We start from the raw sequence: 15055 nt of genomic DNA, 5'->3' as shown, positions 1-15055 counted from the left end.
TTTAACACTTTCACTTCTCAGTCGTAAAATTTGAAATGTGACCCAGAGCAGTTTTCCATATCGTGCCAGTACTGGGCAGCCACTCCTGTTGATTTCTGACATCTCTCATGTCAGCTTCTCCAGGCTGGGCACATCCTGCATCTGTCTCCATGGGCTGTGCAGGGTGGCTGTGCTGATGGACATCCTGTCCCCTCCAGTGCCAGCTGAGTGGGACTGGCGCACAGGGCAGGGATTCTGTGCTGGCTGTCACATTCTCAGGGGTTTCATGGGGATGTAAGGAGGGACCCCAGTGTCATTCTCTGGGGCTGTGGTGTTTTGTGTGGTAACATCTGCAAGGTGCTGGATTTTCCTGCTGAGTCTTGCAGTATGTAAGGTTGTGAGGGATGGATGTAGGGCATAAGATGTGTTGATTTCTGACATCTCTCATGTCAGCTTCTCCAGGCTGGGCACATCCTGCATCTGTCCCCATGGGTTGTGCAGGGTGGCTGTGCTGATGGACATCCTGTCCCCTCCAGTGCCAGCTGAGTGGGACTGGTGCACAGGACAGGGATTCTGTGCTGGCTGTCACATTCTCAGGGGTTTCATGGGGATGTAAGGAGGGACCCCAGTGTCATTCTCTGGGGCTGTGGTGTTTTGTGTGGTAACATCTGCAAGGTGCTGGATTTTCCTGCTGAGTCTTGCAGTATGTAAGGTTGTGAGGGATGGATGTAGGGCATAAGATGGATCTTCCAGGGTTTTCCTGTGAAAGTGTTGGGATTGTCATGTTAAAGGATGAAGTTCATGAGCAGCAGCAGAGGAAGAAGGGATGTGTGGCTGTTTCTGTCCTTTCAAGGGCATTCAGAGAGGGGAAATGTGTCCAGAAGAGCTGCTTACGATCTGGCTCTGGTCCTGAGTTGGTGGTAGAAGTGACCAGTTCAGGTTCTGCTCTGTTCTGTATGTTTCACCTGCTGTGGGGGGTCGGCCTTAGGGAGCAGCCAGACACCCACTCAGCTGTTCCTTCACTGTCACCCATAAACAGGGTGGAAAATAGGATGGAAAAGCTGATGGATCAGGATAAAGACAGTGAAATCACTCATCAGTTACTGTCACAGACAAAACAGACTTGATGTGAAGAAAATGAATTTATTTACCTACTGAAAGTACAATAGGATGATGAAAAATAAACACAAACTAGAACCCACTGCTTCCACCACCCTTTCATGCAAAGCTCAACTTCCCTCCTTCATCCCCAGCTCCTCCCCCACAGCAGCACAGGGGGAAGGAAAATGAAAGTGCAGTCAGTTCACAGTGAGTTGTCTCCACTCCCTTTTCATGCGGTTTCCCTGTCCCAGAACAAAACCTGGGAGTTTTACTGAGTGCACTGGGAAAAGCCAGTCTCATCTCCAGGTCAGGCCAGGAGAGCAGTCCCACAGAGCAGGCAATGCTGTCCTTGCAGGCAGTGGGGCACAGGGGACACGCAGGGCTGCAGTGGGAAGGGGGCTCTGCACCCCCTGAGCTCCCCGGGGCCGTTCCTGCCTCGCTGTTTGTGGGTCAGTGACCACCTCTGGTGAGTGCCAGGGCTCAGCGTCTTCACACAGAGCTATCAGCCACTGCCAGACTGTGACACAGCCCACAACAGATCACACAGCACAGGGCCACAGCAGAAGGAAAGGTAAACCAAAATAGAGATAAACCGTGTAGTTGATTTCAGTTGTTTGAGTGAGAAAACGCCAGAGCATTTGATGGCCAGTTTGCAGTATTTTTATTGCCCTTTTACAGCCAGCGCCTGTACCAGCTCTAAATAACTTTGTTACTGACAATAATTAAATTCAAAGAATTATCTATATGAAATTGTAATTGAAAATATATTATGTAAGTCACATTAATTTAGTTCATAGTATTTGAATGATATATTCTTAATATCAGTGATGAGAACGTTTGTATCATCTATAATGCTTGGAGAGTTGCACTAGAGATTAAACTACTTGTTTTCTATAATGAAATATTACCATTTTTTATGGGCTCCAGATTTTGCTGGAGTTCCTAACTTATGCAAACCTTGCACTTAACACTTCTTTCTAAGGGAAGAATCTTTAGCAGTGTGTTTTCTAATTTGGGATTGCTGAAAACCAGAATAAGGGAGTGCAGACCCGGAAAAATGTACTGAAATACTACAATGAGAAATGTCATATGATTTCCCTTCTTTGTGACATAAACCATATATAAGACCAAACATACAAAATTGATGCTGTACATCACGAAGAAGGAGAAAATAGATTTCATGGCTCTGATGTGGGCATCCATGCTGAGGTCCTTCATGGAGTTTGTCTGCATCCTGCGCTTGTGTCTCCAGAGAGAAAAGAGAAGGAAAACAGCAGAAAAGATGACAACCAAGAATGAAGCAGCATATTCAAAGCCAGTAAGAAAAAAAGAAGGGAAAAATTTTTTATCCATTTTGATATTTGCTGTCCCAAAATTTCCTCGTCCAGTGGAATTGCTGTTGCAGTGCAGTTTATCAGCGATGTCATAGGCAACGATGCCAACAGCCAGAGCTAAAATCCCTGATGCCAACAGAAGCCAGGGCACCATCCTGTCAATTTTTCCCTTCAGGTAGATGAAGAAGCTGTTCCTGACATTGGCAATTTTTATACAATAAAAACTACAAAGAGACGCAGAAAACCACAAGTTGCAATGATTAAAAAAGGCTTGAAAAAATACAGCTAGTTGAAGTATGCTGTGAACATAAAGGTAATTGGGATAAATAAAGGAAAGAAATTTATATACCCAGGAGATGCACAAATACCAAAACCTGGAGCATCCCAGCAGCAGCAAGATCTTCTCATTAGAGTTCAGGGTTTTCTTTTTGACCCAGGCAATGCAAAGCACACAAACGATGAAAGCATTTATCCACATGCCAGCAAACACCTCCAGGGTGATGATGGCCACAGTTGTGGCCCCATATGAAGTGACATTGGATTGCTGTGGAGGGTGACAAGCTTCCATGGTGTGAGCTGGGGAGCAGAGCTGTGCTGGCCAAGGGGGCTGTGGCAGCAGAGCCTGAGGCAGGTCAGTGGCTGCTGTTGGTGGAGTGTCAGGGATGGCAAGAGCAGCTTTATAGAGCTGCTGCTGCTGCTGCTGCTGCTGGGGGGATTTTGGTGGCGCTGCTCTGGGCAGCAGGGCAGGTGCAGGGATGTAAATGTGCTGGGTATCCCCTTACCCGGGGCCAGTGTCACTCTTGACTATTTGAATGTTGGTTCAGGGAGGCTGTGCTGGGTGTCACAAACAGCAGAGATGTTTTTGTGTGGTGGAGAGTTTTGTGATTTTGAGAGTGATCCCTGTTTCATCAGTGTCAGGCTTCAGGATCTGGGCTCTTCTATTCCTTTGTCATCTACTATGTCCAATTTTATTTTTGATTGCACTAAATTTTAAATGTTATTTATTATTTTTTTACATTTATGATAGGCAGACTATTGCCTTGAGGGAATTTTTGATTTCCTGATAGTGCCTGTTCTCTGCTTAAGGCTTTGATGTGAGTTTCCTCCTCTTTTCCTGAAAACACTCTGGGGTTGTTGGGTTTTTTCCCTTGTTTGTTTGATTGATTGCTTGCTTCTTTCTTTTTCTCTCCATATCTTTGTGAATAGAAGTTATTTCTATTACAACAGTGTGTAGTCCCAGTGTGTACTGGGACTGTGCAGGACCACACCATGGCTGAATTTTGGGCTCTGTTCTGGGGAATCTGGCACCTTGAAAATAAATTAATATAACATCAGAGTCTCAGCTACCAGGTTTTCAGTGCATGGAATGTGTGGATTGGTTCTTTAAAACACAAGGTCTGCTTTTAGTTCAAAGCCTTCCCCTCCAGTGTCATTGGAGAAGGGGAGAGATTCACCAAGACTTTGTACCTACCATCCCTGTAGAGACTGTGTGGTCTTAGGAAAAGGAAATATTGTAGTGATTAAGATGTTACTCTGGTTTAAAAGGTTGTTTCTCTCATTTCATGAACAGGAGCAAATATTTTTGAAGGTGATAATATGAAAAATGCACACCTGGCACTGCGTATGCAGTAAATTGTCCTTCTGAGCCAGAGCTGGTGAAAGAAATCAACAGATTCTGTTCTGTTGATGCTGGAATTATTTAATATTTACATGACCTGCTGTGGATTGTTAAACTTGATACCTGCCAGATCCTCCACCCAGCCTCTTCTTCACCCTTGCTCTGCAACAGGTCAAGAGGGAAAATAGAAGATGGAAAAGCTCATGGGTTCAGATAAGGACAGGGAGATCACCTGCCAGTTACTCTCATGGAGAAAACAGACTCAAATTTCCAAAAATCAATTTAATTTATTGCTGTTTGAATATAGACTAGGATGGTGAGGAACAAACACAAAACAAGAGCACTGTCCCTTCCACCCTTCATCACAGCTCAAAATTCACTCTTTCATTCCCACGTTCTCCACCTCCTCCCCAGCATGGTGCAGGGTGACATTGAATAAGGGTTGCAGTCAGTCCATAAAAAGTTTTCTCTTCCACTCCTTCCTCTTCATACTCTCTTCCCTGCTAGAGTGTGGACCCCATCTGTGGGCTGCAGTCCTTCAGGATCAGATGTCTCCAATATGGGTGCTCCTCAGACTGCAGTTCTTCAAGGTACAGCCATCCCACCCAGTGTTACAAGTGGAAATATTGCAAAAAACAGAGACACAGCAGAAAGAAATAGAAATCCAAACACAAATAAACCTGATGCTGAGTTCAGTAATTTTTCAATCAGCAAATGCCAAAGCGCTTGAGGAAGGTTTGCAGTGCTCTTATTGCCCCTTTGCATTCAGCCCATGTGCTAGATCTAGATGAATTTGTTATTGATAAGAACTGAACTCAGAGAATTACCAAAATGAAATACGAGCAGTAATCTAATTCATACTCATTTGTTTCAAAGAATCTGAAAGATTTATTCTTAACTTTGGTGCTAAAGAGAGAACATCTGTATCATCTACACTGCCCAGAGAGTTGCATTAGATATAAACTGACTTTTGTCTTACAGTGAAATATGAAGAATTTGCGTAGGCTCCAGCTTTTATTACAGTTCCTACCTCATGCAGTCCTTGCACTTGACACAGGATAGAATCCTTACCAGTGTCTTTTCCAGCTTGGGATTGCTGAAAATCAGAATAAGGGAATGAACACCTGGAAAAGCATACAAAAATAGTAAACTAAGAAATGCCACATGATTTTCTTCCTTTGTTGAAGGAATGAGTGACAGGATCAAAACTATGAAGTTAATACTATACATTATAAAAAAGGAGAGAATAGATTTCATGGCTTTGATGTGGGCATCCATGCTGAGGGTCTTCATGGAATTTTTCTGCATCTTGCATTTGTGTTTCCAGAGAGAAAAGAGAAGAAGAAGGGCAGAACAGATGAGTGCTGCAAAAGATGTGACAAATCCAAAGCCATAGATAAAATATATCTGAAAAAAATTTTCATCCATTTGGACAATGACTGTTGAAAAATTTCCTTGCCCAGTGGAATTGTGGTCAATACTGAGCTTTGTAACAGCTATGTCATAGGCAGTAATGCCGATAGCCAAGGCTGAAAGCAATGATGCCAACAAAAGCCAGGGCACAATCCTGTCTGTTTTTACTTTCAGGGAGATGAAGAACCTGTTCCTGAAATTGGCAATTTTTATACAATAAAAAACACAAAGAGAGGCTGAAACCCACAAGTTGAAACAATTAGAAAAGCTTTGAAAAAATACAATTAGTTGAAACGTGGGTTGAACATAAAGGTAATTGGGATAAGTTATTGAAAGGGAGCAATATAGCCATGAGAAGCACAAATAGCAAAACCTGGAGCATCCCAGCAGCAGCAAGATCTTCTCATTAGAGTTCAGGGTTTTCTTTTTGACCCAGGCAATGCAAAGCACACAAATAAGGAAGCCATTTATCCACATGCCAGCAAACACCTCCAGGGTGATGATGGCCACAGTTGTGGCCCCATATGAAGTGACATTGGATTGCTGTGGAGGGTGACAAGCTTCCATGGTGTGAGCTGGGGAGCAGAGCTGTGCTGGCCAAGGGGGCTGTGGCAGCAGAGCCTGAGGCAGGTCAGTGGCTGCTGTTGGTGGAGTGTCAGGGATGGCAAGAGGAGCTTTATAGAGCTGCTGCTGGTGCTGCTACTGCCGGGGGATTTTGGAGGCGCTGCTCTGGGCAGCAGGGCAGGTGCAGGGATGTAAATGTGCTGGGTATCCCCTTACCCGGGGCCAAAGTCACTCTTGACTATTTGAATGTTGGTTCAGGTGGGGCTGTGCTGGGTGTCACAAACAGCGGAGATGTTTTTGTGTGGTGGAGAGTGTTGTGATTTTGAGAGTTATCCCTGTTTGATCAGTGTCAGGCTTCAGGATCTGGGTTCTTCTGTCCCTTGATAACCTCCAATAAAGAAGTCAGTTTTGGATGTATTAATTCAAAACTATTCTTTAGTTTGTAATTTTTTGATATTGATGGTGGGCAGAGCACTGCCTTGACAGAATTTCCTGATATTCCTGTTGTCTGCCTTATGCTTTGATGCGTGTTACCTCTCTGGTTTTGCTGATAGAAGAAAAACATAGCACAGGATTCTTTCTCTCTTTCTTTCTTCCTTCTTCCTTTCCTTTCCTTTCCTTTCCTTTCCTTTCCTTTCCTTTCCTTTCCTTTCCTTTCCTTTCCTTTCCTTTCCTTTCCTTTCCTTTCCTTTCCTTTCCTTTCCTTTCCTTTCCTTTCTCCCCATATGTTGTGAGGTGTATGGAAGTTATTCCCATTACAAGAGGAATGTGAATATGAACTGTACTGGGATTGTTCTTTGTACAGAGATATTAAATGAAAATTTTAATTAATTAAATTTAATTGCAACACAATACCATGATTGGGATCTGGCCTCAACTCTTTGTGGGGAATATTTCACCTTAGAAAAATAATGCTATAAAAACAGAGTCTCCAATGCTGGATTTTCAAGCTTGAAGATATGGATTAGGTGCTTGACATGCAGGTGTTTTCTGCTGGTTCAAATCCACCCCCTCCAGTATATTTTGACAAGGGGAAGGATTATCCAACACTTTGTATCTCCCACCCATGTACACATTTTGGATGCCCTTGTGCATCTCAAATGGCATAAGATTCCCTGTTTTTGTGCATCTGGATGGACACACAGCTGTATTGGGATCTGAGTCACATCACATGGATAATAAATTGGTACCATCTGTGCTTGTTCAGGCCGAGCCTCTTTCCTCTCCAGAATCTGTTTCTTTCTCCCTTTAGGACATGGGGAATCCCAGATGATTAGCCTTAGTTAGCTAGCTAGTTAGGTGAACGGTTGCCTAAGTTCTGGCCCATTCCATTACAGCTGTGTATCAACTCTAATGCAAAATGTTTATGTCCTTAACAACTGGAGAGGAATGCTCTGAGAATCAGTTCCCACAGAGGGAAATTTCCTGTTGCCCCTATCCCAGGTGACACCTGGAGAAATAAGATTTTTTTGTTGTGGAATCCCTGTATGATTAGCCTTAGATAAAGCCTGGGTTTTTTTTTTCCAGATCCCCAGGGGGCTTCTGTACCATGTTTGATTGAGTTTTGCTGCATTAATGGCTATGTTATTGCTGGCCAGCCCAAGCAGTGCAGCTCTGCCCCAGCAAATGTTCCAAAAGTGCCCCAGTGACAACCCAGATGCTGAGGAGTGGCAGATTGAACTGGTATCAGTGAATCTGGCTGAGATCTCCATCCAGATCATGAAGTCAGGAAATCCTAATCTCAAGAACCTGCATTCTGATCTCCTGCACCCTTCCTGCCTTATCTCTTCTTAACAGTCCCAGCTCAGTACAAGCAGGGAGGAAATGCAGATATTTTACAAGTAAAATAATTCAGAGCATCCTCCCTTCTTGTTTTCACCGAATTTTGGCACTATTTTAAATTCACCAAAAAAAAAAAAAAAAAGGTACAACCTGTACATGGCTGTACATGTACAATGTAAACCTTTACAAGGTAAACCTGACATGGTGCAGCAGTGTGTCTGTGTCAAACCCCTGTCTTTGCTCCATGCTCTCAGCCACGACAGCATTGCAGTGGTGGGACAGAGCTGCTGTATTAAAGAAAAAGGATTTTTCCTGATATTTGATGGTCTTGTGGAGAGAGCTCCATAAACCCTGAGTGCCTACAAAATCAGAGCCTTTCAGGAAGAGGAAAGGGTTTGTCTTCTCTTGAGGAATATTTACGCTTGGAATGTCCATGTCTGGATCCAGGCAGTGCTGGGTCCCAGGGTTCCCTGTGAGGGGAGGTTGGGGCTGCACCACGCTGGGCACACTGTGGTGTTTCCTCAAGTGTTGGTGGCATCAGGGTTTTGACCAGACCAAGGCACAACCTCCGACCCTGTAGATGGGCCCCTGTGAGTGCAGCTGTGTCTGTGCTGGACCGTACTGTACAGGTGTAGAGCAGGAATTGCCACAGGAAAGTCCCAGTAAGAGGAATCCCCGTGAGACCAGAGAGGTGAAGACTGGGAACTCCAAAAAGAAGGGCTTGAGAGAAACCTGCCATGTTTTCTGGAGAACTGCACAACCACTGCTCAAAGGAAAAATGGAACTAAAAGGGGGAAGCAGTAGTGTTTTGTGTCTCTTTGGTAGCCTCTGGTGGTGCCTCTCTTTTTCTTTTTTTTGGTAGTGGGGTTGAGGTGGTGCTTCCCTCTCCCGTTTCCAGGCTGTGAGCTGAGAAATCTTTGCTAGGCCTCAGCCTTGATGAGCAGCACCTGGGTCCAGCTCATCTTGAGCTTATCAGAACTACTGTTCTTGAGCTTATCAGAACTACTGTCTGCTGCCAGGAACTGCTGCTGCCTCATGAGATCCTGGGCTTTTGTATGAACAGCCTAAGAAATCACTTTTTTTTTTTTTTTTTGCCTGAATGACATAACATCCTGGTTCTCACACTTTCAAAGAGCATCGAACTGAAGTGCAGCCAGGATGAAACATTGTTATGACTAAAGCCCACTTTCTTGCAGGCCCTATAAACAAAAATGAGGGTCCAAAATGAGGCCCTTTGAGCTCTCCTAGCGTGCTGTGACCAGTGGGGCCTCACATAGCTGGGAACTCTCAAGTTTGCCGTACTCAGAGAATCCTGGAACAACAACCGGTCCTGGGCCGATCCCCCCACTCCTCGAGGCTCAACCCTCGGCCTGGTGATGAGATGTAAAGGCATCCAAAGTGAATATTTCACTGCCTTTGAGGGGAATTTTTCACAGGTACCTTGCAGTGACTCTTTCTGTCTGTGTGCATGGACATGTGAATATGCTTTGACAAACATGGGAGAAATGCTGCTCTCTTAGATGTTTAAGCATCTTAGATATTTATGTAAGTTAGGCCTGCAAATAAGTTTAATATAAGCTAAAAGCTAAGTTAAATGCTGTTAAGTGTTATTGCTTTGCTAAATTCTTAAATTTAGTATGAAAGTTGAGTACTTTTGAGTGTTGTTAAGCTTTGAGGCCGTATTCCTTTTTATCCTTGCCCTTTCTGTCATTTTGTTGCACACACTGAAACATGCATACACACACACACACACACACACACATACACACAGATAGTCCTCGGTTCATTTCTGTTTTCATTGATTTTTCCTGGTTTTTTTTTAGCCTTGGTGTGCCTTAATTATCCAGTAAGTAGTAGAGTAAATCTTGCCAATAAACTTCATCATGCTCTTGGTTATTATTAAATCTGTTTTTTACTGATACCCCTGCCAGTGATTTTTGAAGCAATCTCAAACACTCATTTTGTCACAGGGCTGTAGTTGCTTCTGGCTGAAGGGGAGACGTTGATGTTGGGCTTTCTCTGGACACGTGGGTAGAACAGGCTGTAACTCCCATTCCTGGCCCAGCAAAAGGGAACAGGTGCTCATCACTCCTTTCATGTCTCTATGACTTCCAAGAGTGTTGGAGCACTGCCTTGATTTTAGCAGTGCCCCTAGCCCTTTTTATATCTCTTCTCAGGGGAATGCTGTGTCCAGAAGACCTTGGGCTTTAGCTCCTCCCTTGTCTGAGGGAGGCCTCAGATGTTTGGTCTCCACCCCTGGCAGATGCTTTCCTCCTGGAAGAACAAGAGGCCAAACAAACCCTGCCAAGAATGGGTGGAAAATGCACCCTTGGCACCAGGCACAGGATAAGATGTCCCTCTGTGCCTAAGCTAGTGACAGAAATGAACAAACCAGATTCTGCTCTGTTCATGCTGGAATTATTTCATCTTGAGAGAATGTGCTGAGGTTTGTTGAGCTTGGGCAGGTGCCATGCCCCCACTCAGCTGCTCCTTTATTCTTGTTCTGCAGTAGGCCAAGGGTGGAATACAAGGTGTTACTGTCATGGAGGAAACAGACTTGAGTTGAGAAAAATTAATTTAGTTTATTGGCTACTGATAATAGAGTAGCATAATGAGCAACAAGCACAAAACTAGAACCCTTTGCCTTCCCCTCTTCATCTTCACAAAATAAAATTCACTCTTTCATTCCTGGCTTCTCCACCTCCTCTGCCACAGTGGTGTGGGGGGATGGGGAATGAGGGGTGCAGTCAGTCCATAAAAAGTTTTTCACTCCTTCCTCCTCACTTTCTTCCATGCTCAAGTGTGAATCCCATCTGTAGGTTGCAGTCCTTCAGGATCAGGCAGCTCTGACATGGGGTCGCTATAGGCTGTAGTCTTTCAAGTTGCACCCACCACCCCAAATGTTGCAAGTGATAATATTGCAAAAAACAGAGACACAGCAGAAAGAAATGTAAACCCAAACACAAATAAACCTGATGTGAGTACAGTCATTTTTCAATCAGCAAATGCCAAAGTGCTTGAGGAAGGTTTGCAGTACTCTTGTTGTCCCTTTGCATCCAGCCCATGTACCAGATCTAGATGATTTTGTTATTGACAAGAATTGAACTCAGAGAATTACCAAAATGAATTACCTGAATTACCTAAATGAGCTGCTACCAATAATCTAAGTCATACTTATTTGTTTCAAAGAATTGGAAAGATTTTTTTCTTAACTTCAGCAGTAAAGAGAGAACATCTGTATCATCTACCTGGAGATTTCCATTACAGATAAACTGACTTTTGTCTTATAATGAAATATCAAGATTTTGTGTGGGCTCCATCTTTTATTACAGTTCCTGCCTCATGCAATCCTTGCACTTGACACAGGATAGAATCCTTATCAGTGTCTTTTCCAGTCTAGGATTGCTGAAAATCAAAATAAGGGAATGAACACCTGGAAAAGCATACAGAAATGCAAAAATAAGAAAAGCCACATGATTTTCTTCCTTCCTTGCATAAATTAGTGTCAAAATAAAAAATATAAAGTTGATGCTGTGCATTACTAAGAAGGAGAGAATAGATTTCATGGCTTTGATGTGGGCATCCATGCTGAGGGTCTTCATGGAGTTTGTATGCATCTTGCATTTGTGTCTCCAGAGAGAAAAGAGAAGGAAAACAGCAGGAAAGACAACTGCTGTTAATGAAGTGGAAAGCACAAATCCTATGTAAAAAAAAATATATATATATAGGCAGTAAAGGTTCATCCAGTCTGATAATGTGTTTCAGATAATATCCTTGACTACTGTCATTGTGATTGTTACACTGTGTTTCATAAGAGAGGTGGTAGACAAGAATGCTGAAAATAAAGGCCAAAAGCACAGATTCAACGTGAGCCATGGCACAATCTTGTCAGTTTTTACTTCTGCATAAATGAAGAAGCTGTTCCTGAAATTGACAATTTTTATACAATAAAAAACATGCAAAGACTGGCTGAAACTCATACGTTTGAACAATCAAAAAAGCTTTGAAAAACTGCAAGCGATTCATGTAGGAGAGGAACACAAAAGTAATAGGGATGTATTATTAAAAGAAAAGAATATACCCATGAGATTCATAAATATCAAAACCTGCAGCATCCCAATAGCAGCAAGATCTCATTAGAGTTCAGAGTTTTCTTTTTGACCCAGCCAATGCAAAGCACAGAAACAAGGAAAGCACTGATCCAGTAAATGCCTGGAGGGCGATTGTCTTAGGTTGTGAGGTGTAACTGGGAGTGTATATTCTATTGCCATCTGTTAGAGGTGGTGCAGTTTTCTTCTCTTAATTGGGCCACCTGTTAAAACGAGATGGGACAGTTTTCTTTATCTCTTCCAAGACCAATTCTCCCTCAGGGGTGATCTCTACTGTTAATGGGCTATTGAGTGTCACTGCATGACTGATGAAATTACATCATCCTATTGGGAGATGCTCCACCCAGAAGGAGGAGCCAAGCATTCCTACCTGGATGGAATCTGAGATTTGGAGCACTAGAGGTAGCCTTTTCCCACGGGGTTCCGAGAGGAAGATCATACCCATGTACAGCACCACTGGACCTTCACGGGAAAACTCCACCCTTCTACAGGATCACTGCTTCAACAGAACCACAGCTGTCGCTGCAGGAGGGCTGCAGCCACCATTGAATCGGACTATTACCAACACCCTGACCCAAAGCGTGTCAGGTCGTATTCTGACTGTGAGTAGCTTTTGTTTGTACAATTCTATTGGTATTTTAAATTTTCCTAGTAAAGAACTGTAATTAGTATTCCCCTATCTTTTTCTTAGAGCCTCTTAACTTCAAAATTATAATAATTTGGAGGGAAGGGGTTTACGTATGGAGCACTAGAGGTAGCCTTTTCCCACGGGGTTCCGAGAGGAAGATCATACCCATCTACAGCACCACTGGACCTTCACGGGAAAACTCCACCCTTCTACAGGATCACTGCTTCAACAGAACCACAGCTGTCGCTGCAGGAGGGCTGCAGCCACCATTGAATCGGACTATTACCAACACCCTGACCCAAAGCGTGTCAGGTCGTATTCTGACTGTGAGTAGCTTTTGTTTGTACAATTCTATTGGTATTTTAAATTTTCCTAGTAAAGAACTGTAATTAGTATTCCCCTATCTTTTTCTTAGAGCCTCTTAACTTCAAAATTATAATAATTTGGAGGGAAGGGGTTTACGTATTCCATTTCAAGGGAGGCTCCTGCCTTCCTTAGAAGACACCCGTCTTTTCAAACCAAGATAGTGATGATGGCCAAAGCCATGGTCCCATATGAAGTAACATTGGATTGCTGTGGAGGGTGACAAGCTTCCATGGTGTGAGCTGGGGAGCAGAGCTGTGCTGGCCAAGGGGGCTGTGGCAGCAGAGCCTGAGGCAGGTCAGTGGCTGCTGTTGGTGGAGTGTCAGGGATGGCAAGAGCAGCTTTATAGAGCTGCTGCTGCTGCTGCTGCTGCTGGGGGGATTTTGGTGGCGCTGCTCTGGGCAGCAGGGCAGGTGCAGGGATGTAAATGTGCTGGGTATCCCCTTACCCGGAGCCAGAGTCACTCTTGACTATTTGAATGTTTGTTCAGGTGGGGCTGTGCTGGGTGTCACAAACAGCGGAGATGTTTTTGTGTGGTGGAGAGTGTTGTGATTTTGAGAGTGATCCCTGTTTGATCAGTGTCAGGCTTCAGGATCTGGGTTCTTCTGTCCCTTCTTTGCCTATGATGAACATGCAGAGCCCTGGCTGTGCTCAGCAGGTGAGGGGACTCAGTGTCCTTTTTAGTCTCCGAGTCTGGGTCCTGCGACATTCAATCCAGATGCTGGAAAAATTGAGTTTATTTTGGTACTTCACAGGCATTGAAATTGGTGTTTCCTTTGCCAGTGGAATTGCCATAAGCATAAGTGAAGAGCCCCATAGTGGGGCAGGTGATGGAAGCCAAGAAAGTAAAGCTGGTATTTTTAAAAAGTTTAATTTGGATCGGATGGAGGAAAAGGGTAAAAATGGGGACAACTCCATGTGCCAGGGTTCTGATCTCATCTGCTTGGGGAAGTGAAGGCTTTTAAAGATGGCGCCATGCTGAGTTCCCCCCACCCTGCAGTGCCCTAAAGCTTCCATATGATTTTAGAGCGTTAAAGCTGTGAGGTTTTTCCCAGGCAAGTTGTGTTAAGCTCTGTAGGGCATGGACTGCCCATGCACTTTGAATTAGTCCAGGACCTGTCACATTCAGCCGTGCACATCAGGACCACAGTAAGCAAGGAGATCTCATCTGATGCTGTGTTGGAAGCAGGAAAATTGAAACCCCAACCAGGAGCTCTATGGCTATAGGAAATGAGGCACCAGGTTTTTCTCTCTTCCAAACAGCCATGTTTTCTGTGCGTCAAAAGTGCCAGCAGTGTGTTACGTGAATATTCATATCACATCCTTCTAATTGCTGCATCTTGTGGCATGTAAGGTTGTAAGGGATGATGTTGCACAGCATGTAGGAAACAAGATGGATCTTCCAGGGCTTTCCTGTGAAAGCTGTCAGGACTGTCAGGTTAAAGGATGAAATACATGAGCATCAGCAGAGGAAGAAGGGATATGTGGCTGTGCCTGTCCTTCCAAAACCTTTCACAAGGGAGATGTGTCCAGCAGAGCTGCTTATGATCTGCCTCTGGACCTGAGCTGCTGGTAGAAGTGATCAATTCAGGTGATTTTTGTAAATGCTGGCACTATTTTGTGTTTCACCTGCTGTGATGGGTTGACCCCAGGGAGAAGCCAGAACTCCACCAAGCTGATCCTTCTCTCTCACCCACAAGAAGGGCAGGGGTGAAAAACATGATGGAAACACTCAGGGTTCAAAGTAATGGCAGGGAGATCACTCACCTGTTACTGTCATGGACGAAATGTATTTGACATCAGTGAAATGAATTTAGTTTATTGAAATATTGAAAATAGATCTAGATAATGAGGAAGAAATAGAATACTTGATCTCACTGCCTCCACACCCCTTTCATCCCAGGCTCAACTTCACTCCTCCATCCCCAGCTCCTCCATCTCTTCCCCCACAGCAGCACAGGGCCAAGTCAAATAGGGGCTGCGGCGCTAATTGACTTTGTCAATAACAGAAAGATACATAAAAGATTTAGATAAATTTATTTATGATTATAATGAATATAGCTCAATATATATGAATGAAATTTTTTTTTTTTAACTTGGATGTTGAAGAGTGAACACCAGTATCATCTACACTGCATAGAGAGCTGCATCAGAAATTAAATTA

The 15055-nt window shown here is 43.9% G+C and overlaps 2 protein-coding genes and 1 pseudogene across 2 annotated transcripts; all 3 read right to left on the bottom strand.

Annotated features, from left to right (window-relative positions):
* Nucleotides 1-2022: 2022 nt before the first annotated feature.
* Nucleotides 2023-3117, bottom strand: LOC121360845 (taste receptor type 2 member 7-like). Its single transcript, XM_041480962.1, has one exon. The coding sequence runs from the start codon at nucleotides 2980-2982 to the stop codon at nucleotides 2023-2025; it is 960 nt and encodes a 319-aa protein (XP_041336896.1). The 5' UTR covers nucleotides 2983-3117.
* Nucleotides 3118-5058: 1941 nt separating this feature from the next.
* Nucleotides 5059-6012, bottom strand: LOC121360828 (taste receptor type 2 member 9-like). The gene has a single exon (XM_041480935.1). The coding sequence runs from the start codon at nucleotides 6010-6012 to the stop codon at nucleotides 5059-5061; it is 954 nt and encodes a 317-aa protein (XP_041336869.1).
* A 5105-nt stretch (nucleotides 6013-11117) lies between these two features.
* Nucleotides 11118-14671, bottom strand: LOC121360767 (annotated as a pseudogene).
* Between the last annotated feature and the right edge of the window lie 384 nt (nucleotides 14672-15055).

The sequence above is a fragment of the Pyrgilauda ruficollis genome, unplaced genomic scaffold (assembly GCF_017590135.1).
Source record: "Pyrgilauda ruficollis isolate IOZ18807 unplaced genomic scaffold, ASM1759013v1 scaffold54, whole genome shotgun sequence".
Taxonomy (NCBI): Eukaryota; Metazoa; Chordata; class Aves; order Passeriformes; family Passeridae; genus Pyrgilauda; species Pyrgilauda ruficollis.
The sequence above is the reverse complement of the archived record's forward strand: the minus strand, read 5'-3'. Positions and strand labels throughout refer to the sequence as shown.

Bases quoted from the DNA above. Each gene is read 5' to 3' on its own strand.
- LOC121360845 (XM_041480962.1), bottom strand. From the start codon at position 2,982: ATGGAAGCTTGTCACCCTCCACAGCAATCCAATGTCACTTCATATGGG.
- LOC121360828 (XM_041480935.1), bottom strand. From the start codon at position 6,012: ATGGAAGCTTGTCACCCTCCACAGCAATCCAATGTCACTTCATATGGG.